We start from the raw sequence: 26,945 nt of genomic DNA, 5'->3' as shown, positions 1-26,945 counted from the left end.
GGTGACATCAAGTTATGTTGCCCAGATCCCCCTATGGGGAAGAACTTGCTGTCCAGCTGCCAAGACTGTGGTCAGCAGAGAGTCTCCAGTGATCAGCTCCATCAAGGTCAGGGAGGAACATAAAAGACTGGCAGTTTGTCCTGCTGGGGGGGACTGACAGCTCCCTCCTCCTTCCTTCCTAGGCATGGATCCCTAGCAAACATCTTGCACCCCAAAGCCCATCTCAATGGCAGGTTCTAGAAAACAACCTGCAAGATGTGGCTTTAACCAGCTCAAAGGCCATTTCTTCAGCCTGGCAACCAAGGCTTTTGCTGTTATCCTCCACCTGGTAGCTTCCCTTCCCCAGCTCTTCCCACCTGAAGGTCTTTTCTCTAACTGTTCTCACTGGGTAAAACGTGCAGCCCTCTCACCTCCCCCTTACTCACTCTCTAAGACCTATTATACTCCTGGAATTCCTGTGCAATGTGGCCCCTGTCTGTGTTTGTTTTCTAAATCAGGTGCCATTTTTCTTCAAGAAAGGAGACACGAATGATACCTTTTTGGAGGGGACAGCGAGTCTCTCCCTGCCATCAGATCAGTGCTGTCCACATAGTGAAGACTGAAAGGTCTGTTGAGTGGGCAATGCCCAGAGCAGCCCCAGCAGTGATAGTTTCCAGGTGTGAGGGAAACTGTCCCCTCTGTCTTTGTGCCTTTGGAAGACATGGACACAGACCCTGAAGGGTGTGGGAAGTCAGGAAGAGAGAGCAGGGGCAGCCCTCCCAGAGTGAACAGAGAACTGACGGTGCAAAGAGCTTTGCATTTGCAGCTACAGCTTGGTGACTTTGGGCCAATCCTCTGAGTCATGGGATAACTGTCTCTACACCTGGTAAATTTCCCTAGATCAGCTTTAAAAAAAAATAAATAAATAAAGGAGGTCTCATCACCCTTCTTTAAGGACCTTCTTGCCTATAGCTGGGAATATGCTTGGTTGGTCCCTATATGTTGGGTTGCAAAGGTGAGAGCAGGGAGTTAATGAGAATTCATGTCATACAGACAGCCTGGAAGAAGCTCCACAACAGGGCTTCACACGAAAGAGGAGGCCCTGCTGCAACTTCCCCTGCCACCCTGGCCCCATGCCATCTATGTGCTTTCCTGATGGCATCCTCCAACTGTGTCCATGGACAACATGCAACGTGCTTGCTCTTGGAAGAGCTGGATCTGCCCCAATGGCTTGGTATATGGCTGGTGGCCAGGTACCCCAGGAGATCTTCTGCTTCCAGGAGACACAGTGTCAAGCAATGCCCCCTTTCTCAAAAGGTCATGGCTCTGGGGCAGCTTTTCTCTGTGTTTTCTAGAGGTAGGCAGGAAGACAGCCTCTTCCCTGGCCCACAGCTTCTTCATCTGTAAAATGAAGTGGCCTTTCTCATCCTGGTAAGTTATGACTACTTCAAGCTACAGTAAAGCTTTCTCTAAAACAGAGCTGTGGCTAAAGGAGAGAATTGGGCAGCAAGGGGAAAAATATCTGAATCGAACCGGTAACAATAAACCTGCCTACTGTATTGAATACACCCGCCCATTTAATTTATTCAGTTAATAAAACTGATTCCCCAGAGGGGGACAGGCAGAGGTAAGCTACAAACCAATCTGCCTGTGTGAGCAGGGGTATATCTGTGTCTCTCATAACAATAAAAAAAGGGGTAATTAAGAGATGTATTGAAGCGTGGAGAAATCCTGAAGGACACTGAAGATTCCAATTCAAGTTACTGTCCTTGGCGCAAATGGGATTCAATAGGGAACAGATAAATAAAAATAAAGAAAAAACAAATTCAGAACAGATGTTAGGCAAGCAATTTTTTTCACAGTAAGAATCATAAACATGAAGAAGAGCCTATAAGGCAAAGTTGTTGATGCAAACAGCATCGAGCTACTAAATAAATAGTTGGATGGCCCTGCGGGGACAAAGAAGCGTTAAAATAGTCATCTGGCTGTCCCTGAATATTTTTGCCCACACATTGTGCCCAGGAATGTATATTCTAGGATATTGAGAGAGCTGTCTGTGTGTGTATGTGTGTGTCCTATTTCATAGAATACGTGCAGGACTTATATTTGACTAGGAGTATATGAGAAAATTGCCTCTCCCCAAGTGATGTGTGCACTCAGAATATGACTAGAGCATCTTAGCCACAGCTAATGTCAGTTCTAAAAAGACAGGCCCACAGCCACAGGAACAATGTGCTGTCCTAGGCTGGATATTGGAAAGCCCAGATGTGTGACCCTGAAAAAAGGGAAATGGCAAAAGAATTTCAGACACAGTGTGAAAGAAACAAAAATGAAAGCCTAGATGAACATACTTTAGAGAGGGCGGGAAACTTCAAGATGATCATTCTAACCCAATGCCCTCATTTCATAGCTGGGAAAATGGCTGGATGATGTGAACCATCTCCCAAGAGATACCTCTTACCTAGGAGGAGCTCCAGGAGGAGGGAACATGGGACATGAAAGTGAGAGGACCCCCCAGGACACGAAGGTGAGAGGACTCCCTGGGACACGAAGGTGAGAGGACCACCCTGGGACATGAAGGTGAGAGGACCCCCCCCAGGGACACGAAGGTGAGAGGACCCCCTGGACATGAAGGTGAGAGGACCTCCCCCACCAGGACAAGAAGGTGAGAGGACCTATGTGCAGGGACTCGAGAAGCTTGCACTGAGCTGGCTAGGGAAGAATTTGGAGGTCTCCCCAAGGTGCCAGCTGGCGCCAAGAAAGCCCAAGGAATGTGACCTGTGACCTGGATGGTCTGCCGTGGGAGACCTCAGAGTCCCTTTGAGTCTCGCATCAGACGTGAGGGTGGGCAGGGGAGCAAGTATTTTTTTTAATTGAGGAAAAGTGTCCAGAGACTCATTCTAGTCCCATGGCTAGGGACAGCCAAGATGGGAGCAGAACCCAGATCTGATCCTAATCCAATGCTGTTTCTGGTACCCTCAAGCTGACCCTGGAGATTTAGGCTTGGGGGTCGGCAGCGCAGAGGGCTAAGTATGCAGCAGTATCCCGGTAAGAAGCTGGTTAATGACTTGGTGACTGGAGCCCAGCTAGAGTGCCGGGAGAGCGTGCTCCTTGTCTTAACTGCTTACCTTTTGATCCCAAGATGGCCTTCCATGGTGTAATGAAACTGTGTACTTTGGTGACCTAACTACTGAGTTGATGGAGCATAAGTCACTGAAGGGAAAAGACTATAACCTCCCCTCCCTTAGCCTTGATGTTAAGGTGAGACACTTGCCCAATTTCCTTTCATTTGTCTCCCAAAATAACAATATAATAATAATAATATCAATTATCAAAATTAGTAAATTAACAAGACATTTCTATTTGAGGTTTCCTTTGGGACAAGTTAGAGGCTATTCTTCTGGTCATTTGCTGAGCTCCTAGTAGTGTCAGACACTGTTTTGGCACTGGGACTGTTGGAACAAACAAGAGATCCTTTCCTCACAGAGTTTGCATTCTACCAGGAAAGCAGGTCACTAAACAAACAATTCTATTACTCATTGTTAGGGCAAATGTCATATGGCAGAAAGGTTTGGAGCATTCAAGGGACAAGAAGAGTCAGTGGAGTGGAAAAAGCTTCGCGTTAATGAGGAACCTGTCCAATCCTGCTCACACCTCTTAGAACCACCAGGCCCTCTCATCTTAGTTACTCGTGTCTCTGTGTAAATTGAGGATAACGTGGTCAGCTCAGCCAAACTCATGGTGTTGTTGGGATGGTCACATGAGATACTATATTAGAAGGATGTGACCCACAGCCAGTGCTGGAAAACTCTCACGGATTATTAACACTTAATAGGTTCATGGCCCCAGGGAACCGAGACATATCTCTCGTATGGTCATAAAGCAAGATATATAGCCCATGGGGTTCTCCCCCAGCTCCATAAAGGGCTCCTAAAAGGGGCCTGCAGGACTGTTTGCTGAAGGCCACTGGGACAGGGCATGGGTTAGACAGGTGCAGGCAGCTGTAGAGTGCTGGACAGTAAGGAGAAGGGACAGATTCAACAGGACTGTGGAGTGCTGGACCGTAAGGAGAAGGGACAGATTCAACAAGACTGTGGAGTGCTGGACAGTAAGGAGAAGGGACAGATTCAACAAGACTGTGGAGTGCTGGACCGTAAGGAGAAGGGACAGATTCAACAGGACTGTGGAGTGCTGGACAGTAAGGAGAAGGGACAGATTCAACAGGAACACAGTGACATGATGGATCCTGAAAGCGCAGTGCTAAATGAAAAAACTAAAAATCAGAATGAGAGCTATGACATTACCATCAGCATAAGCTGAAGATAATACCCGCAAAATGATAATACGCAGTTTGCAAGAACATAAAAAAAACATACACTTTAAGCGTAGTGCAATGGCTGACTCTTGGGGACGGACGGAGATGAGGGAAAGTCTGGGGATAAAAAGGAATAAACAAAAAAGCCAAGCACACAGTAGGGCCTGCCCAGACTCTCCATAATGCCACAGAATCAACTTGAAACAAAGGTAATTAGTAATTACTTTTGTAATGTTGATAATTCACTGTGGTGAAGTGAACTCTTCCTATTGGTGGTGGTTTTATGTGGAATTCCTTAGGCGTAAAATGCTGTGTTTATTAGGTCAGTGTACTCTCTCAAAGCCTGTTCTCCTTATTCTAGTCCCCAGAGATATTCTGGGGGGAAAAAAGTCCTGTGGTCAAATAAACACCGCATACTAAATTTCTCAATTGGAGGTTTTCCAAGGACATTGTTACATGAAAGGTTCTGAGACATCCCACACTACAAAGACCTGGGTTCCTTTGACAGACCCAGTGTTTTCAGCATCTGCTTAAGGGGGAATGCTCCCCTTTCATTTTCCATGTAACAATCGTTAGTGGCAATGGTCCAAAGGACATACTGTAGGGAACACCACCTTAGACGGGTGAAGGACGAGAGACAGGCACGAGATTCCAGGTTCCAGCCAAGCACAGCCGCGCACACAATTCCTCTCTCTCCTTCCTAGGAAAGCTGCCTGACCCGCAGGGTGCCCCATTCCTAAGTGCGTTGGACCCTGCTACGGCCTGAATGTTTGTTTCCTCCCAAAATTCATATGTTGAAATCATAAACCCCATGGTGACAGTATTAGAAGGTGGGGCTTTGGGGAGGTGATTAGGTCATTAGGTCATCCCTCTGGAATGGGATCAGTGTCCTTAGAAAAGGGGCCCCGGGAGCCCCTGCCCCTCTCCCACCCTGTGAGAACACAGCAGGAGGGCACCATCTTGGGACGGGAGAGCAGGCCCTCACCAGACAGCAAACCTGCTAGGGACTCCATCTTGCATATCTCAGCTTCCAGAACTGTCAGAAAGATATTTATAAATTTATAAGCCAGCCAGTCAATGGTCCTTTGTTGTAACAGCCCAAACAGAGTAAGACAAGTTCCAGCTGATTATGTGGAAGACAGAACTAACTTTCCCTTTGTCCCATTCAGCCTCCTCCTATGGCAGAATCACCATTTGTCTCCAGAAGTGGAAGTCAGCACAGCGATTAATGGTGACTCGTCCCTTCTTCCTTACAATCAATGCCTGCTGTGTTTTCCCTAAAGGACATTTTCTTCATAAAATACTCCTTCTTTCCCCTTCCATGTATGATGATCCGAATCACTGTTATCTCTCACTTGAGCTAATTGAATGTCTTTTTGTTTATTTGGGTACTTTTTAAAGAATCTTACAAGGGTACATGTGAAACTTGGTAAATGTAGAATATAAATGTCTTAACACAGTAACTAAGAAAATGCCAGGAAGGCTATGTTAACCAGTGTGATGAAAATGTGTCAAACGGTCTATAAAACCCCATGATCGCATGAATGTACACAGCTATGATTTAATATTAATAAAAAGAAAAGGATTTTATCTTCTCCCTGTACCCTCAGCCTGCCCTTCTCTACTCTGCGCATCTGTACAGCTTTCTTCAAATACTCCACCTCCCCAGCACCAGTTCCGAGGCCTGCCTCATCCCCTGCCACTGCCAAGGTTTTCCTCTCTGTTACCTTGACCTCTACTCTCTCTCTTTCCATTTCATCTAAAACCTGTACGCTTTCTCCCGCGTATATGTGCCTGGCACACCCTTCTCCACGGCCGCCTGCCATCACTCCTTTTTGGGTAGATATACTGCTAGTTAATCTTCCCCAGTAAGCCACTCAGCAGAGAGAATGGGGTACAAAAGAGGAAGTCCACATGTCACAAAGGGTCACAAAGCAGGAACATGCCTCTGTGAAATAGTAGAGAGCAATGTGAAAGAAAGTCAGAGAAATGAAACGAACGAGCCACAAGTTGCACAGACAGAGTTCTGACAAATGACTTGAGGCAGGAAGCCCCGATACTGAGGGGCTGGATCCAGGGAGGGGAGGACAACAGAGACCGGGTGAGAAGGAGGCCGAAGTCGGCAAGTGTCCCAGACAGAGAAGACAACATGTGTGTGACACACCAGTGGCCCCAGCGAGCTGGTGGGAAAGAGGAAACGCGGAGGGGGCCGAAAGCAGAATCAAAAAGCAGACACATAAATTGCAAAGGGTTTGGCAGAGAGGGCTGAGATAAGAGGAGAGGGACTTCTGGGTGGAGACTACTGGGAATTCATGAAAGCAAACGGATTTATGGTGCACTGCAAGCATTTTGTTGATAGTGGGGCTAGTTTGGGAAAAAATGTGCTCCCTGGCTTCGCCAACAGGAAGTTAGAAGCAAGGTCACTGGAGCCGTACATTCCAATCAGAAATGTGCAGTTCGTGTGGAGCACAAGGAGAAGTGTAAATTTCATCTGAGTTCACTCTCGAGGTTCGAAAACGCGAAGTAATGGGCAGCTCATCATGGCTAAAAGGGAAGAAAGCATTGCTATACAGTGTCCTCCAGAAGCACAACGAGATGGTCAAAGCAGTGTAACAGTTCCTCAAAACTTACAAACAGAATTAGCATATTACCCACTTGTGGGTATGCGCCCCAAAGAATTGAAATCAGGATCTTGAAGAGGTATTTGTACACCCATATTCGCAGCAGCATGGTTCACAATAGCTCAAAGGTGAAAGCAAGGCACGTGTGCACCTATAGGTGAGTAGGAATGAGAACGCGGGAGACACCTACGGTGGCACACTCCTCAGCCCTCAATGGAAGGAAATTCTAACACCTGCTGCAGTGTAGGTTAATTGAGGATATAACGCCAAGTGAAATAGGCCAGGCACAAAAGGACAAATACTGTATGATCCCACTTATACAAGATACCTAGAGCAGCAACGTTCAGAAAGACAGAAAGTGGAATGTGGTTGCCAGGGGCAGAGGGAAAGGGAACAGGGAGTTAGTATTTAATGGGGACACAGTTTCAGCTTTGCATTCGGATGTGAATGGTAATGACGGTTGTACAACAGGATGAAGGCACTTAAGGACATTGAACTATACAATGAAAAATAAGATAGTGCATCTTACATTATGTGTATTTTACACAGTAAGAAAAATGCCCCCCCCTTGCCATACTCAATGCTTGGATCTGACCAGGAACCAGGAGACCATCAGTCCCATAACCCCGCATCACACAGCATGGTCCTGCTGGCCATGGATGAAGACCACTTTCACCTACTCAGATGAAGCCTTTATTCTGTGGATGTTAGTCATGGTGTTCTTGGGCCTTGAAGCCCTGGTGCTCATTAACAGGTTTGGATTTGGAGGAGGGAAGACAGCATGCTAGGTGTCATCATAGATTAGAGATAGACCATTGCCAAGCTGAGGACAAAGAACTGCGTGAGGCTTCTTGCTCATGGGATGGCCTGAAAAACCCAACTATAGCAGGGAAGTCTGAGACCTTGGGCAGCTAAGAGTATTTAGGCTGAAGTCTTTTGGAAGACTGTGGGAGCCATGTTGATCATCAGTAAGGAGCTGTGGTCTGGCAGGGAGAAGAGACAAGAACTTGAAGAATTACAAACAAGCTTCAATGCAAAATGGAAGATCCATTCAGCAGTTGCCTCTTTGGTGGTTAATGTACTCCAAGCACTGCCTCAGGGAGGATGGAGATGACACAACCAGAGGGTTTCCTTCCCGGAGCCATCCTGTTGTGAAAGGCCCTGGTCTCCACGCAGTACCTGGGTGCCTACCTCCCCTGTGGACCCAGTGGTGTCAAGAGGTCCCAGTGGGTGTTGTAGCACAAAAGACCACAATCCACACATCACTTAGTATGTGATGACATACCATTTACCAGTCAGGGCTTGAGGGCAAAGGTTAATATCTTTAAACAGAGGCAAAAAAAAAAAAAAAAAAAAAAGTATCATCTGCTAACAGAACCTCCCTGGTGGTTAATGTGGGGAGCCTGGAGAAGGTGTCAGACAGTCAGACCTTTATAAACAGGCCAGTAAACAGCCCTACCTAGGGAGAAAAAACTTCATAGAGTGGGTTGCAACATTCTTGCAGTTTGAGGGTGAAAGGGGAGAGAAGTTGTTAGGAACATGATCTTGAGACACAAAAGGATAATCAAAGAACTTACTTTTAGTAGTTAAGTTTACATTATCTGCCCCTCGCGTGCAGGCATCTTAAAACTTGGCAGTAGCTTGCTAGGGAATTACTTCATGTGCACAGCTTTACCAGTGTTGCCCATAGAGTAATTTAGGAACAACAGGAACACATAATAAACAACCCAAACTTGAAAAGATCTAAGAGTCCCGAGGAAGAAAGAAGAATGTTACAATTTTTTTTTTAATTTAGTAGACTTTCCCATGTGTGTGTCTTGGTGGTGTATGACTCTTTTTGTTTAAAAGTTTAAGGTAATATCTGGAGAGAGTTGTAGACATTTAAATGACTTCAACTTTTGCCCTGTGTGGGTAACAAGATTTAGAACTGTTAAAATGTTTCTGAGAACTTAGTTGGAAAAAGTTTCTTTGCTTGCAAAGTAATGATCAAAGAGGAACTTCCAGCGCTATGTGAATTGAGAACTCATTGCTTCTTCAATTTTAGTAATGATTTTTTAAAAATTATGAAATCCAAGATGGGTTATCATTCTTCCTTTTGCATAGAATAGAAATGCTATTTTGCATTCTCAATTAATTGGAGTTCCAAGCCCTAATAATTGGGTTAAGTGTGCAACTTTTGAGATTGTCTATGCAAAGGAGTTCTTGACAGAAGAGGTATGCATAAAGCTTGTCATGATTCATGACTGTTACATAACTCTGTTCTGCATTTTGGGATGAACAACTTGGATTTGTTGCAGGTACAGTTCAATTAAATATGGAATTTATTATTTGAAAATGTTAGCTAGAAATAGAGCTTTTATGCGACTTTAATTTGAGACATTCTATTGTTTGGGAACACATTTGCACAGAGCTGTCACTTGGGGGATGAAGAAGTTACTGATGCTGTATTGGATTGTAAGTGATAAAGAACAAATTTCCTTCCTTGAGCCTGATGATATGTTCTCAGCGGTGGATTTGGGGTATGAACATCAAGGAATGCAAACCTGTGGCTGACCCTCATCCTCTGCAGTCTTCATCTTCCCAGACACACGCTCCATTCCCCAGCTGCAGTCCCAGCCCTGGTTCTAGAAGCTGGAACAACCTCCAGCTTAGCCTCCTGAGACAGATTCCACAGCCTGGATCTGTTCCAGCCAGGACAGACCTTTTCTCCCACCCGAGACTGGGGATTGGGTCTGGCCTGAGCCTCACATCATACTCTGCGTCTTAGAACAGAGCGTCTATACTTGACAACATCCTGCCCTGTGTGTGCTCCCACCAGACTCCTTTTTCAGGGCCCTGAGGACTCTCAGTTTCCTGAACTACCCATGAGTTGGTCCCTAATGTCCACTGAAAGGCCTCCTTCGTTGGTGTTTTACTGGGCATCTGCCTATTGTCCAGCTTTTTCTTGGACTGTCCACTGTGGCCAGTGTTTGCTAGAATGGGGAGCTGCCCCCTTCTTACCCTTTGCATGCTGTACTTTGCCCATTTACTGGAATGAGCCCTCAGCACAGCAGCCTGGTCCGTTTCCCCAATCTAGCCCACTCCCAGTGAACAGGGCTACTCCTGGTTTCTAGGCCATTGCCTCCCGCAGCCCAATCCCTGTGGCAGTAAGTAATCAGCTGGCCTATCGGACATAGGATATCCACACAAATTGCTGAGACATTTATACCCAATGCAAAAATCTTACAGAGGGATGTTTTAAATGGTTAATGAATGCAATTTTGTAAGTTTCTTCACCTGAAAGGTTCTGGGTTAAGGCTAGGAAATAATTTCAAAATGGTTGAATTTGTGACTTCAATAAGAATAAGAATAAGAAGGAAATAAGAATAAGAAGGAAAGTCCTACCAGGCAAGAGGTGCCCACCCTGAGCCCAAAGTCAGGTACAGGAGCCTCTTCTCTGGAGGGAGAGTCCTTCAGCTGCAACAATGGGCTTTTGCTGATTTTTTCAAAGGCGTCTCAGAATCTTAAACCACAGACGGGAAAACGCAGGGGCATATAACAATTTTGCAATGTAGACAGGGGTTGTGTCATCTAGCTTATAACTAAAAAGGACTTCATATGTTACCTGGCCCCTTGCTTTTCAAATTGCTAATAGTGACTCACTAGTGGTTGTGAAATCAATTTCATGGGTCATAACCAACTTGTATTTGTTTTATTTCTCACAAATAGAATAGACTAGACTAGAATAGTTCAAACGGTTTTTAGATAGTAAAAACCGTATTATTTTGTAAAACATTTATTTCACGCGTATGTGTGCAACGGATCACAATACAGTTAAAACATTAAACAAAGTAATTAAACAAAGTATCGAAGTCACTGATCTAATCCAAGTCCCCTCATTTTATATCAAAGAAAACTGAGGCTCAAAGGGGGAAGCGACTGCCCTCAAATCCATTAAGGTAACAAGAGGTAGGTAGAAAAAGAGTCTAGAGTTGGGTTTTTTAAACCCCAGATTTCTATTGTGAGTTACCATTCTTGGTCAGATGTTTCTACCCAAAGAAGAGGGAATTGATAGAGTCTCTCAATCTTCATGAATGTGGGTCACAAAGATTTGGGCAGCGGTAGTCACTAAAATACACAGCAACTATCAAACCTGTACATTATTGCAGAAAGAGGATGGGGAAAGTAAAGTGACGTAAAATGAATGCACTGAAAGAAGAAATCAGAAATCCAAAACATTAGGTAAACATCAGAAGGGTCTGTGGATCAACAGTAGGCCACAAGGTCTTAAGTCATAGAAAGAATGGAACCTCTTTAGCAGTGTCCATTCAGTATAACAATAGGTCATGATACTTTAAATTAAATTATTAAATTTAAATACTTTAAATTACTTTGTTTAATGTTTTAACCATATTGTGATCCATTGCACACCCTTAGTGGCAGGTAAGGGTGAAGAATTTATTAAAAGTTCATTCAGGAAAAGTAGGGCTTGAAGACTGTCTGTCTCTTTTTGGTCTAAATTGCTTATTTATCGGGCGGTGCTTGTGGCTCAAAGGAGTAGGGTGCCGGCCCCATATGCCGGAGGTGGTGGGTTCAAATCCAGCCCTGGCCAAAAACAAAACAAAACAAAAAAACCCAAAAAATGTAAATTGCTTATTTATTGGAGGACAATCGTTCCTTTGATAATTCTACCTGTTGAGCAAAGTGCTTGCCCTGGTGATAGTTGTCCTGCTAACAACTTTCTTCCTGTTCTCAAAGGCCTCCTAAAACAGACAATTAATGTCAGGGCATGTACTTTAACAAAATGATGTTTCCCCCCTAAAATGCAATAACAGTTTAATAAATTCCACTCGTTTAAAAAAGTGTGCTCTTACATACTTAGCATTCATGATTAATCCATTTTAACCAGTGAGAATATTGATACTGAACTCACTGAATGAGACTCAATAATTATGGAATAAAGTCCATCAGGTTTCACACTAATTTAGCTTCCACCAATGTATCCCTTCCATGAATACACTTAGGATTTATGATTTTACCTACAATTTCTGTCTCCATGAAATGTATAAAACTAAACTGTATTCCAACCACCGCAGGTGTATTTTCCCAGAAACTCTTAAGATGGTGTCTCTCCCGTCCACGGTCACTCATATTGGCTCAGAATAAACCTTTTTAAATATTTGAAAACAATTGATTCCAGAATCATATTACTTAAAACTGGCAATACTCAGCTATACTTTCAACACTTTCATAAAAGACAATTGTTAATAAGCTAGGAAGACCCAAATATTGCCCACGGTCAAGGATGTGAGGATAATTTAGGATTTCTGTGCTTAATTCCACTGTTTCAAGGAGACTGTGTTTTCTCAATGATCATAGTATATTTTCCTTCTCATTCATTTCTCCTAAAACTGAGCCATACTTTTAGGTCAAACACTTAGTAAATGAGCCTCGTTCTGAGGCTTGCATGTTGTATCGGCAGCAGCAACTTAGAGCTGACTCCCAAGCCTCAGCGTCTGGGAAGCTCTTCTCCAGGGCTGGCTTAGTTTCCACCATTCTTCAACCTCTGCAATGCTGCTGAGCTCAGCCCCGTTTAAAAGTGAGTACAGTCTCCAGACGTCAGCTGTCCAGTGTGCGTATAAATACTTAGATTTTCTTGAACACATCAGAAATAGTTTCCACCTCACCCTATCCTCAGCCACATTTTGAAGCCCGATGTCTTCAGATGCCTCCTGTGTCTTAAGTGAGAGGATAATCAGGTGACACAGCAGTGGCCCAACGGCTTGAGTCTTTCAAAGCCCTTTGGTCCCCGTGGTTTTCTGTCTGTGGCAGTCAGCTGGGAAGCCTCCCACAGCTGATGACATCGCCACCCACCTATATTAAAGTAAACCATCTCTGTGCTGTTCTTCAGTCCCCTCGAACTAGTACACAAACATCATGACGAAGAGCACTTAACCTGAAACGCTTTCACACCTTAGTCACTTCCGGACCCAGCCTCTCCTAATGGACGGTGCCATGGAATCTGAGCTTAAAAAGTGTTGAAACCATCTTGTTATTTTCACTGTTGATGCCACATGCTTTTCCATACGTATCCCCAAGTTCTCAACTTTCCTCACTACCTGGTGACAAGGTGCTATTCGTTCATGGTGCTAGTTAATTAAATCAAAAAATGGTGCTTAAAAACTTCTGAGGTGGAAGTGTATGAGACACCTGCCCCTCCTGTGGTGTGAACTTTGAAACTGAGAGGCAGGCCCTTTATACAGAAGGCTTGTTTGTTTGCTAAATTGACTTGTTCAGTGAAAGGACCAAGATTTCCTGGGAGATAGATTGCTTTGGGTTATGACACTTGGGAAGACATTTCTTAGAACAACCCACTGCTGTTGGATACAGAAGCTGCACACACGTTATCCTGGGATCAGGCAGTGCAATGGAACAGAGAAATCGGAAATACACATAGGACATATTGACAAGTGATAAAAGTGACATTTCAAACTAAGAAAATGCCAGGAAGGCTATGTTAACCAGTGTGATGAAAATGTGTCAAACGGTCTATAAAACCAGTGTATGGTGCCCCATGATCGCATTAATGTACACAGCTAGGATTTAATAAAAAAAAAAAAATTTTTTTTAAAAGTGACATTTCAAATCGTTTGGAAAAGAAGGAAACTCCAGATGGAACACCACTATCTAGAAAAAGGTGGATCTCTACCTCCATCTTTACTTTCCAATAAATTCTTGACATAGCCAATATCCTAAATTTTAAAAATGAAATTAAAAATACTAGAAAAATGGAAGTTTAAAAAAAAATCTTGGTGGAGAAAGCCTTTCTGAGTAAGATACAAAATGTATAAACTGTTAAAATCAATTAAATTCAACAATGCAAAACAAATGTTTTCTAAGTGGAAAAACATAGAAAGTCAAAGACAAATGATAAAAGCGAAATATTTGCAACATACAAATGGCTACTTTTAAAAATATATTCATATAAAGAGCTTCTACAAACAAACTGGAAAAAGATTAATAACCTAATAGAAAAGCGGCTCAGGAGTCCTCAGAAAACAAAATACAATGGGATTTTAAACATGAAAACTACAAAAGAAAAATTAGACATATGAAAAGATGCTCAAACTTGTTCATGATTAATGAAATTATAACCACAGTGAAATACCACCAAATGGCAAAGATTTAAAATTGTGACTGTGCATTTTAATGGCAGGCATGTAAGGGACAAACATGCTCTTCATATGCTTACTTATGGGGATGTAAATTAATATGATTTCTAGAGAGAACAATTCAGTAATACTTACCAAAATAAAAAATGAAGACAAACTTGGACCTAAGAACTCTATTTCTAGGAAGTTATTGTACATATTTACATAAGAATGTAATGGCATTATTTGCTGCAGGATCATTTGTAAAAGATGTTCAATGGGGAGTTTGTTTTAAAAATTAGGATATATCCAAACTATGAAATCCTCAAAGAATAGAATATCACTTAACAAAAATGAATGTATTGAGATGGGACAATTTCCAAATGCCATTATTGAACAAAGCAAGGTAAAGAACAGCACGTACCTTACATTACCTACCTATTTAGTAAGAGAAATTGGTGGGAGAGTGGCTGGGGGCCAGGGTCGGAGCAGGTATACTTATTTTTGTATACTCGTTTGTACTTTATGAATTATGTGTAATGTTTATGTTTACCTATTACCCGTTAGTGTTTTAATGAGAGTATTTGAGATTATGCAACAAAGATGGCTTCATGAAGGGACTCAGGAGTGCAGACGCAAGTGATGGAGGTCAGGGACGAGGTCAAGTTCAACAAGAGGGAGCTAAGTTTATACTCACAATCAAAGCTAAAGTGATGTGGGGTCAGGAAGAAATGGGGATGAGGCTACACAAAAGGAGAACTACAGAGTAAGCACTGAACAGACAGATGAGATAAAGGATCTTTGTATGGGGGCCTTTAGAGGCTACTAATGAGCTGAACTTGAGGGCTGTGTAAGTATTTGTAGTAATGAATGGGAACGTGTCCTTATTTTTATACACTCATCTGTACTTTATGAATTAATTACAATGTTTATGTTTACCTGTTTACTAAGTATTTGTAATAATGAATAGGGCATATCATCTATTGGATTACAAAGTCAATTACAAATCGGAGGGGCCTAATCTATCTGATTTGTATTCGATCATCAATGTATGCTGATTACGCTGGTAACTGTTCTTGTAGGGTTTGGGAAGGAATATAAATCCAACTTGGGTCTCATTCTCAGACTGAAGGAGGTAACATGCAGTCATTCATTGATGAAGATTTTCCAAAGCAATCAAGCCTGGCTTCCTTTGTGTGATGTGGTCGGTGGTACTGATGTACAATTCAGAGGAGTTCTTGTCAAGTACCTTGAATAAAAGCTGTGCAGGTGTCCACGCTGTGCCAGTCCAGCTGCTTTCACATTCACATTCACATTCAAAGAAGGTAGAGACATGTGTAGTTTCATGTACGTAGAGCCTGGCAAAGCAGCCTCCATAATTAGACTCATAGTGAAAATATTTGGTTTGCAGTGACAGTCGTGGTGCTGGTGGTGGTGACATGGTGATGGTAGTGATAATAAACATTGTCGTTGTCACCCCTCCAGCACTGTCTTTCCTATAGCAGTGAGTGGGAGAGGGAAAGAGTAAGGAACTAATTCCCAGTTCCAAGCTCTGAACCCGGGCTGAGTTGCTAGATGACAGGCAAATAATAAGCTCAATCACCACATTTGGCTTTGCAGGCTGGAGCAGGGAGGAGATCTCCCCACGTCTCTCTCAACATTCGGTGCTGTGCAGTTACCTAACGACCCAGTGCATCTCTCCACAGCATCAACAACACGTTTCATTTGTCAAAAGATGAATCAATCTATTATTTCAATTTTTAAGAGGATCAAGCTGGAATTAATTATATTTCCTAATATCAAAAGTATTCTAGAAATTAATGTAACATAAGCCAAGCTGTTTCCTCAGCGTCTTTGCTGTTCATGGAACATAGTACATCCTTGACATTCCCAATCAGTGGAATGCTTTTGCTAAATGGAAGCAGTAAAAAATAATAATAATAATGACATTTAAAGTTAGACAGGACCTTAGGTGTAGACCAGTTCAATCCTTTCATTTGGATTCCACCATCGTATGGCCTCTAAATCTGGGAGTGGACACATTTGAAAAGAAATCAGTATTTTATGGCTCCTCTATTTTTTCTAAAGGAGAAAAAGTCATAGCTTTGTAGGAAGAAATTATGCCATCACCTTTCTTTTTTCCTTCTCACCAGGAATGAGAACAAAGAGTGAAGATGATATTGCAATTCTGATCTTTTCAACCTCCTTTGAAATCATTCTCTATGATTTAGGTTTTCTTGAAATGTAAAGGATAAATTGTGTTAACTTAGTTAAAGTTGGGGGGAAGTCGATTGGACATCCTGTTGTCAAGGAAACTAATAGTCTTCACTTCCCTCTCTCCATCTCTCTCTCTTTCTTTCTGAGAGAGTCTCTCTCTCTCTCACACACACACACACACACACCAGTTAATACGGTAGTACCCTTTAAACTCATCTGACATTTTACAATTATTTTAAAATGCCCAATGGCTCTACTCTGGAAATCTGTATAAGAAGTACTCAAGGGAAGTGATTCCTAGAATTCAAACTCAGGCAGGACTTTTTCTTTTTCTTTCTTTTTTTTTTTTTTTTTATTGTTGGGGATTCATTGAGGGTACAATAAGCCAGGTTATACTGATTGCAATTGTTAGGTAAAGTCCCTCTTGCAATCATGTCTTGTCCCCCCCCCCCCCAGAACTTTTTCTAATTCTGGTGAAGCTACCATCATTCTGAATCAGTGCTGTGTCTCAGAAACAGATGAGATGGTCTCCAAGGTCAGTGCCAAGTCAGCCACAGAATGAGACTGGAAAGAGAGAGCTGGGATGAGAACCTTCAGAAGACAATAGAACAGCATAAGAGTAAGAGAAAGGTAAACAGTTCAATCCCTCGAGCCTTTGTTGACTGCCTATCATGCTTAAAAGCAAGAAGCTACGCACTTAAAAAAAAAAAAAAGAATGAAAGAAAGAAAGTGAAGGCCAAGTTAAACAAGATCTCAGAGACTGAGGCGGAGTTGCTTATTTTTAAATACATGACTTCCTCCCTGGCCGTCCATCAGAAGAGTGCACCTCCCTGTACCATCAGTGACAGGGTTGGCCAAGTGACTTGCTCGGGCCTCACAGGGGCCACAGTGTGCCTCCCTGCTCTAATTTTGGATTTGGTCATGTAACTTGGTTTGAGCAATAGGATATAAGCTGAGGTGATATGGCAGAAACTTAAAATGTTCTTGCAGTGTTGGGCTTGATCTCCAGAGCCCTTGCCTTTATCATGAGAAGAATGTGCTAGGTGAGCCTACCCTTCCAAGGAGGATGCCCCAGGTAAGCCCCTCCCCAGCAGACGCACAAGGAAATCCAGCCAAGTGCAGCTCAGACCAGCCAACTCCAGCTGGCCCTTAGGCATATGATAAGTAATAAATTGCTGTTTATGTCACTGAGTTGGGGCTGTTTGTTATGCAGCAAAACAAACCAATACAGAGAGCACATAGCACAACATCTTAGATTATTACTTTCTCAGGGCCACCTAGCAAGCCAAAAAGTAGGTAGAAGAACTTGCCCAAAATCATGGGTGTCCAGGGAAGGGCCACGGGCACAAAAAGGACAAGCCAATCCTGTGCCAAGATGGGCCCTGGAAGAACAGACTTGGGGAATTCCTTGGACAGAAGGGCTCACAAACCACTAGAACCCATTAGGATATACGTTAGCAACACAAGAGAACTTTAATGTACCTAGAAAAGGTTATCCCCAACCTGGAGATCTAGAAAAAACTACCAGAAAAACCTCTTAGGGTCTGAGAATCTGCTTTGTGAAAACAGACTAAGATGGTTAGGTCTCCAGTGGGGAAAGACACAGGAGAATCAATATGAGTCAAGTCAGTTATGTGTTGAACAGAGTAAATGGTCTGGACTTGGGTTTGTTCACCAGAAGAGCATACGTGGACACATAAAAAGGGAAAATTCAGGAAAACAAGGGCAAGGGCTACATTACACCTCCCAGCACATCCAGGAGAGCCTTGGTTTACACTGTAGTCCTGGGGTAGTTATTAATAGCGCTTCCTTTCACTTTCAAAAGGGCACTGGACTAGGAGATAAACGATGTGGTCATACTACAGGCAGCACGCTCTGCCCATAGGGTTGAAACACACAGATCCAAGGAAGATTGAGATAAGTTCGTGGGGAACATCTGTCAGGGCTGTCGAGGCAAATTGGGCTGTCTGCCTTGCCCCATGGCAGCTGCACTCCCGGCACAGTGGGGGGAGGTGACAATAGCACGGGGCTCAGAAGGGTCGTAAAGCTTAGGACGTGGCATTCTTTTCAGGCTGGCCTGCTGTCCCCTGGGGCAGCCCCCGTCTTCTCTGGAAACCTCATCTGTTTGTGTGGCATCCTCTTTGTCGGCTCTCAAAACATAGAAGCACATGGGACATTCCTATTCTTGTCATTACTTCCACATCCATTCCACACACAAAAATCAAAATAGAGCAAATAGTAGAAAAATGGAGTTTCTGTCTTACCCACACAGAGGTCCATACAGCCTCCTCAGCTCCAACTGGCTTTCCCAAAAACCCTGAAGGAAACATACACTGCAGTCAGAATAAGATGAAGCAAAATTCCCACCACTCAAACTTTTTTAGGAAAAAAAAATCTGAAACAGTAAGAAGAAAATTACATAAATAGTAAAAAATTGAAGTTATATTGCTTTCAAGTCCTTTGGAATAGCGGAATAACAAATAGCTTTTTTAAAAATAACAGCAAGTAAAAAAAGTATTGGGCAGCTCTGCTTTAATAGACAAAAGATCATCAGTACCTAAATTATTTGTGTGTAATTGCTGCTGAAATATTTGAAAATGTTTGCCTTCTTAACTATAGCATTTCCCTTTGAGATCTGGTTTATTTCATTATAATTATTTGCCCATGGTCCTTTTTACTGCCACTATGTGTATAAACTTCTACTGAATCTATCCCAAATTATCACAAGTTCTGAATTACTATGATCTATCCAAGTTAAATTGTAATTAAAATCAATATATGTGAAACCAGGCTTGGTGGCTCATGCCTGTAAATCCTAGCACTTTAGGAGGCCAAGGTGGGAGAACTGCTTGAGGCTGGGAATTTGAGACCGCCTGAGCAAGAGTGATACCCCATCTCTATAAAAATAGAAAAATAGCCAGGTATGGTGGCACATGCCTATAGTCCCAGTTACTTAGGAGGCTGACGCAGGAGGATCACTTGAGCCCAGGAGTTTGAGTTTACAGTGAGTTATGATCACACCACTGTACTCTATCTGAGGTGACAGAGACTCTGTGTCAAAAAAAATTAATATGTTTTAAACATAAGAACCTGGGTGTAACTTTATACAGGACACATTTTATATTGGGAAAGGAATGTACCTGGAAATAAATACACATGGGTGAAGGAAGGATGGGTGGTTGGAAAGTGCTAGACCCATGCGCCCTAGGGCCAGAGTTGTGCACTGGGGATGGAGCACGTGTGCAGAAGACATGACTGGAAGAGCACCACCTGGGTAGTGGGGGTTGGAAAATGCTAGACCTGTTATGCAGTGGGAATGGAGTCTACCTGAAAATACACCTGCATGAGTCAGGATGGGGTGGGGTGTGAAACATGCTAGTTGGGGGGGTGGGGAGCTGGGAGTTAGGAGAGGTAGACGTCCTGAGCAGAAACATGTCCCATTCTCCTTAAATCTCCTGGATTTCACCATGTAAGCTCGCTGTATACCAAGGAAAGTGTATATGAATACAAAAATAGTCACTGAAATGTCTATGTTCTAGAAAGAACTGGTGTACCTATGGGGTGATGGGCTGTAAAGGAACAAATGTGGGGACCAGCCAGAGGCAGGAGCCTGGTGTCTTCCTTATGTTGACAGTTACACTGTTTTCCTCAACATGTCAATACCAAATGAATTACTGAACCAAATATAAATTATTATTCCCACCCCTCCCCCAAATCTGTCAAATATACTTTCTTTAAGTTTCTGACCTGGTTTGTTGTTCTATCTTGACACTTTTAAATTTCTTCACACTTGTTTCAAGAGTCTCACAGGAAGCCTCGATGAGATAGTTTGTGGGCTTAAAAGTTGCGAACTGCCCATCCCAGACAGAGAGATGAGAGAAGAAGACATTTAAAAATGCTGGGATGAGGGTAACAGCAACAACAAATAGTGGGAAAAGGTGAGGGGCAGAGAAAGAGATAGATAGGATGAAAAAGAAATTGGGAAAAGAAGAAAAAAGCCAGAAATAGCTAGTGTCGTTTCCTATCTAGTGCCAAGCACCAGCCTTTCCGGGGGTTGGGGGTGGGTGGGGAAATCCTAAGGAGATGTTGAAGAAATATTATCACGATTAGCCCAAATTTAGTTCTTCCTGCCTTTGTTTGCTTAGTGGCTGTCCACACGCAAGATCTGTCAGCTTCTGATGTGGGGTCTGGTGGCAGTGTCCCCATGAGTTAGCAGAAGAAATCAAATGGTTTCTGAGAAAACCCAATGAAAGGGGAAAAAAACCTTAGAAGATAGAGTCCTGGGCCGGTATCTGCAGAGGCCCCCTGGCCGTGTCCACTGACACGACATTCTGGCCAAGCAAAGACAACGTACTTAAAATGAAATGTGCCTTCTCCCTGAAACATTTATTTTTGTCAACTCATGGTCATTCCTCCTATTACCCCAGCTTAAAACTTAGACTCACACTTGACTCATTTTGCCTCGAATTCTTTATGCCTAATCAGTCACAAGAGTTCTTAAAACACATTGACTGACACACTAGGAAAATAAAAACATTTTTCCCTTTGGGCCACAGTGCTTTATTAGGTCAAGGTAGGTCAAGAGATGTGTGAGTTATATATGCTTCATGAGGCTCTGGGCTCAAAACTAGAATAAGTTAAATCCAACTCGCATGGCAGTAAATGTGTTCATATGCTAAGTCTATCTCCCTTTGCTCTCAGCACCACCCCGGGCCAAGCCCGCATCACGTCACACCTGCACTTCAGCCACAGATGGAGTCTATGGCTCTGAGGTGCATCGTCCCTGGCCGAGTAATCTTCCATTCTCATGCCCCACTCCTACTCAAAAACATCAGTTCAGGAATATTCTCCACCAGCCTGTCTAGCCTGTACGTAATACCCCCCCTTCCTCTCACACACCCGCACTCTCAGGGCTCCCAGATCTTTGGCTCCCTGTCATTCCAGGCTACTGAGTGATCTACGGTGTCATTCTCACGTTGGGGCCCTCACGTGTGTGTTGCGGCCCACCTGGTGTATATCTCCTTATCTCGATGTAGGAACCTCCTCCTTCAGGATGTCCCTAGAGCGCTTGCAGCCCTGATGGATCACTCTCTCCTCTGAAGGAGTGACAGTTCCCATCTACAGCACCCAGTCTATCACTGGGGCACATCTCATTTGGAATTGAACACCATTAGTCGATGGTGAACTTGAGGGCACAAGCAACTTTGACTTCTTCCAAGCCTATTTAGGCATTCTAGTGAATGAATGGGTGAACGAATGGATGGCACCAAACGATACATAATGATGACTGACAAGAGGTGGATCGTTTTCCTCACATAAGAATTCATGCAAGCAGAAGAGGGCTCATCACATCACGGACAGTCCATGCCGGGCGTGGGTGACGTGAACGAGAGCAATACTTCATGGGGAAGCCTTGCTAGGCTCCGCGTATTTTATAACAGAAGTCAGTGGGAAGACAGCCCTTACCTGGCGGAAAAATGTCAAGTTTCCAATGAAAGGAGAAGGCTTGGGATGCCTGATGCCCAACTTCTCCAGTCTTGAGAATGCTGACATGGAGTACCTGGGGAGGAGTGGGGGAAGCAAATTTTTAAAATGAGAAATTAACATTTGCATTCTTGCTTTTGGTTCCTAGGAATCTGAATTATTGAGTTCTCTGGAAGTAAAGGCAGAATAATAAGTTTCCAGTTATTCATCTAAGGACTGAAAAGGTAGAGGTCCAGAGCTGAGAGAATGGCTCCTGATGGAGTGACAGGCTGGAGGTCAAGGGATCCTAAAACCTCTGAGTTGGGAGATGCCTTAGTGATGCTGTAGTCCACCTGTCCCTCCCCCACCTAGAATTCCTATTAAATTGTTCTCAAAAATGTTCCTCTCTCTAGTTCAGTTCCTTGGCCCCTAAATCCATCAAGAGCAGTTGCTCAGAAGGCAAGGCAAAAAACTACCAAGGGCAAAGCTGCCTGTGCAAATCTGTGTGTTTTCTTGGTCAAGATTGACACACACACACAATTTGTCGCTCATCACATTTCATGGCCTAAATAGAGAAATTCAAAAAAGAGGATGGAGGAACACGCCCTGCAGAGGAGACCCCATCACAGCTGCTCACAGCCTCTTTAAGTCTCTGTTTTCTCGGCCTGAAAGCATACAGGAAGCATATTTTCTTAATCAAAAATCAGGAAGCGTGGTCTGACAGATTTTTATGCCATTTTCCAGAAGAAAGTGGCGGTCTGAGAAGTGCAGTGTGGCTGTCAAAACATTGGAATTACTAGAGTAGTTCAACAATTTATAGGAACAGCGGGATAATATAGTTAAAGTCAGAACTGGCTTAGAAAAACCTGGACATATGGTTCTGATCCCAACCAGCAGCCAATAGGTCAAAAGTTCAGTTCATTTAAAAAAAAAATTAATGAGTTAAACTGGGCATTTAGCAACATGCACAGATCAGCCAAGTCACAATTTAGGGGCAAGGAAAGGCAGGGAGAATATCACTGTAATCTGGCTTCTTTAAGGGTCAAAAATCGCTGTAGAAATCCCTGGCCTATTAGAAAGACGGAATTTTGCTATATTCTTTAACCATTCCCTTTCTCACCTGAAGTCCAATAGGAGCACTCAAAATGAGAACAGTTTAGCAAATACGCAGGAAAAGACAACACATAGTAAGTACTGGTTTGTGCCCTGGTCACAAACTTCACTTTGCAGCTGGATATCGGCCAAATATTGCCATCAGTGTCTAAAGTCCTCGTGCCCAAATCTTCAGGGAGAGATCACCATCACTATATTTATGGACAAAATTGCCAATGGGTTCCATTCACTTTGCAATGGGTCTGTTTGTAAAGCAGCCCCAAGGGAGAGTCAGGATGGGGCAGAAGGAGAAGACAGGTTCTCCTCCCAGCCCTCCCAACATCTCCATCATATGGCTGCATTATTAGGTCTGAATGAATTCCCAGAACATCACATTTACATCCATGTTCAAGTGTAATTACAAACCACACTCGAGCCACATGTGAGTGCCACAGATTAGTCATGCCAATATTCCTCTTCATTAACGTGTGTCCCAAAGGTTGACAGAACAGTTTGTAAAAGTTATTCTTTCAAGTAGACTGTGATGTTATAAATAATTCCCCTACCACCTAAGGGGAAAGACCGAAAAAGACTTATTAGCCCACTTAACACTTTCCTTGACATCCTCAAATTGGGTACTCTGATCATTTCTTCATCAGTTTTCATGAATTATTTTCTAAATATAATCTCTTGGGTAGAAAGAAATATGTAGATCACAGACCACGTAATTACATCTTAATTTTGTAATTAGATGTCTTGATTGTCTAAAGGACAAGAAGTCTGTGCCTAATTACACATGCTAATTATTATGCAAGTCCATGCCCTAATTATGTAACTCTTCTTAGAGAAATGTGTGTCTCTGCACAAAATTCAGACATTTCCAAGCATATGGCACCAGCAGAGAGTGTCCTGGACACAAACTTCACTTTGCAGCCTAGACTCAAGGGTAGAACTCAAGTGCCTTCAGCTGGATATTGGCCGAATATTGCCATCAGGGTCTGGAGTCTCTGTGCTCAGATATTCAGAGACAGAGATCACCACCACTATACTTATGGGCAAAATTGCAAAGTGGGTTCCATTCATGTCCCCTCCACATCCCTCTCTGCACCCTGGTTGCATATACTCTCTGGTCCCAGGGTCCCAATGCCACCTTCTCTGACTGTCTCAATAGGTTCTTCACCCAAAACTCATGGACCCCACATGTAATGGGTTGAATTGTGTTGCCCCCGAAAAAAGTAAGTTGAAGTCTTAATCTCTAGGACTTCAGAGTGTGACCATATTGTGTCACCCCCCCCCAAAAAAAGTAAGTTAAAGTCTTAACCTCCAGGATTTCAGACAGTGACCACTGAGCCCGTAGCTCAGTGGTTAGGGTGCCGGCCACATACACCAAGGCAGGCAAGTTGGAACCCAGCCCGGGCCTGCTAAACAACGACAACTGCAACAAAAAAATAGCCGGGCATTGTGGCAGGCGCCTATAGTTCCAGCTACTTGGAAGGCTGAGGCAAGAGAATCACTTAAACCCAAGAGTTTGAGATTGCTGTGAGCTGTGATGCCACAACACTCTACCGAGGGTGACACAGTGGGACTGTCTAAAAAAAAAAAAAAGATGAGGTCACATCAAAGTAGAAGAGACCCCTAGTCCAATATGACTGGTGTCCTTGTAAGAAGGTGGAGGCCAGATGCCATGTGACTGTGACAGCAGAGACTGGAGTGATGCCACTACAAGCCCAGGTATGTCCAAAGTCATCTGCTACAAGCCAGGAGGAGGCAAGAATGGATTCTCCCCTGCAGGTTTCAGAGGGAGCATAGCCTTGGGGACACCTCAGTTTCATGCTTCAAACTTCTAGAACTGTGAGACAATAAAATTCTGGAGTTTTAGGTCACCCAGTTTGTGGTTCTTTGATACGGCAGGCCTCGGGAAGTGATACACCGGGGACTGCCATGTGTGAGTTGTAGAGTCAATGAAAAGATTGTGTCAATTTTTTAAACAATCCTGTTACTTTAAAAGTGGTCATTGTGAATGAAATTTATCTTTTGTGTCATTAAATTGTGTCATTAAATCCAAAAAGTACAGGTGGCCTGGGCTACTGCTGCGTAAAGCAGGTAATATGCAATCATCACACGATCACCACCTTGTGATAGTTAGAACAGCTTTCATTTGACAGGAATTAATGCAAATGTATCCCACAATTATGAGTATGCACATCTGTCATTGTTTACATTAAGGATACTCAAGTTGGAAAATGACAACAGAAAGTACATGTGGCTTCAGACAGCATCCTTTGGTTTTATTTTCACAACTCGACCAGTCATTAAATGCTACATGACGTGGGTCCTGTAGTGCTAGTGGGACAATTTCCACTGTCTGCTCTCAAAATGAATTAAACAAGACAGATCATTTTCAAAATAAGGTTCAATTTCTAAAGGCTGAAGAGTTCCCAGTGTTTCATGTCCCTCAAGACAAATGTCCTTTCTTGGTAGATTCAACATGGGTGCTTAGCCTATTGTTCAGTTAAAGAAGCCACTAGGGATAATTTGGGGGATATTTTGATGAATTATGTGTTAAGGAGATAGTCACATTGATTGAAGTTTGGAGCAGAAGAAGAAAATATTCAAATGATAAGCTGCCCTCTGGTATTTTGCTCACCGCGTAGCTCCAGCAGCCCTGGAGGAATGGGCTTCTCCTATGGTGTGCAACCTGATACAGCCAGCTCCCGGGCTGTTCATTCATCCTCACTGTCACCATCAAAGGATTCCTGCTTACTGAGCTGCTTTTGGAGATTTCAGAGGCTGCTAATGTTTTTGAAATGGTAAAAGAGTCCTTTACTTCTCCTGGATAAAAATCGTGATGCTCCAAGAACAGGGAAAGGCCAACGGTGCCAGATAACCCACCTGGCCTGCTCTCTGGAGAGGAGAAGCCCTTTGTCGCGGTTACTATACACTTTCAGCGGGAGTGGCTCTCAGAGGCTTTGCCAGCAATTTCATGAAAAGTTGTGCCTACACTGGAAGCTTTAAAGGCCTTAAATTGTTGCCTTTTCAAAAGGTTTTGTTAAGAAATGGGAGCAGAACACGCGGTTTCCTGAAGACACATCTTGAAGTGCTTAGCAGAAATTTGGGCAAAAAACTAGAACTGTCTGAGAGAAAACCTATTCCCTTTCTACTGTAATTCTCTCTAGATTTTTTTCCTTTTCTTTTTTTTTTTTTTTGAGGCACAGTGACACAGTCTTGCTCTGTCACCTGGGCAGAAGTAGCTCACAGCAACCTCAAACTCCTGGGCTCCAGCAGGCTCCCCAGTAGCTGGAACTACAGGCACCCACCGCGCCTGCCTAATTTTTCTATTTTCGGTAGAGACGCAATCTTGGTCTTGCTCAGGCTGGTCTCAGACTCCTGAGCCTCCTCCCACCTTGGCCTTCCAGAATGATAGGATTTTAGATAAGGTTCACCACACCCAGCCTGATATCCTATGTTGATAATTAAGGATATTTGATGTAAATAATAATAGTTTGTTCTCTTTCTCTCTAATCCTTTTGTCCCACTTTTCATTTTCTTTTCATATTGCATTGACTGAGACCACTAATACAATATGAAAAAGAAGCATTAAGAATGAGTCTCCTTCTCTTATTCCCGACTCTACAGGGGTGCATCAAATGTTTTAAGATTAAGTGTGAGATTTTACTGTATATTTTTGATAAATATTCTTTATTGGGTTGACATTTTCTTCTATTCCTAGTTTGCTTGGAAAAGTTTTCTTGATTAATCCTACTGTGGGTTTGTCTATTTTATTATTATTTTCAAAGCCCCAACTTTTTCTTTTGTTGATCATTTCTAATGTTTTGTTGTTTTCTGTTTTATTAATTTATGCTCATATTTTGATTATGTTCTTCCTTCTATTTTGAGTTTACTCTTTGTTTTTTTTTTTTTTTGTTTTTTTTTCTTTTCCTTTGGCAGTTTTGGCCGGGGCTGGGTTTGAACCCACCACCTCTGGCATATGGGGCCTGTTCCCTACTCTTTGTTCTTTGTTGTTGTTTTATTTCAGCTTCTTAAGTTAATGGCTTAGCTAACTTATTTTCAATGAATGCATTTAAAGCTATAAATCTTCCTCTGAGTACTCCTTTAACTATATCCCAT

At 43.0% G+C, this 26,945-nt stretch overlaps 1 protein-coding gene across 2 annotated transcripts in view; it reads right to left on the bottom strand.

Moving 5' to 3' along the window:
• TBXAS1 (thromboxane A synthase 1) overlaps positions 1-26,945 on the bottom strand; it is a 170,085-nt gene that overhangs the window by 120,142 nt on the left and 22,998 nt on the right. For both annotated transcript variants that reach the window (XM_053609040.1, XM_053609041.1), the window contains exons 2-3: positions 21,729-21,822; positions 18,527-18,579 (exon numbers count right to left, since the gene is read on the bottom strand). In XM_053609040.1, coding sequence (XP_053465015.1) covers positions 18,527-18,579; positions 21,729-21,822 — 147 coding nt within the window. The remainder of the gene's footprint in view (positions 1-18,526; positions 18,580-21,728; positions 21,823-26,945) is intronic.

This window comes from Nycticebus coucang, chromosome 11 (genome assembly GCF_027406575.1).
Source record: "Nycticebus coucang isolate mNycCou1 chromosome 11, mNycCou1.pri, whole genome shotgun sequence".
In the NCBI taxonomy this organism is placed as follows: Eukaryota; Metazoa; Chordata; class Mammalia; order Primates; family Lorisidae; genus Nycticebus; species Nycticebus coucang.
Note: the sequence above shows the minus strand (reverse complement) of the source record. Positions and strands in the feature narration are given on the sequence as shown.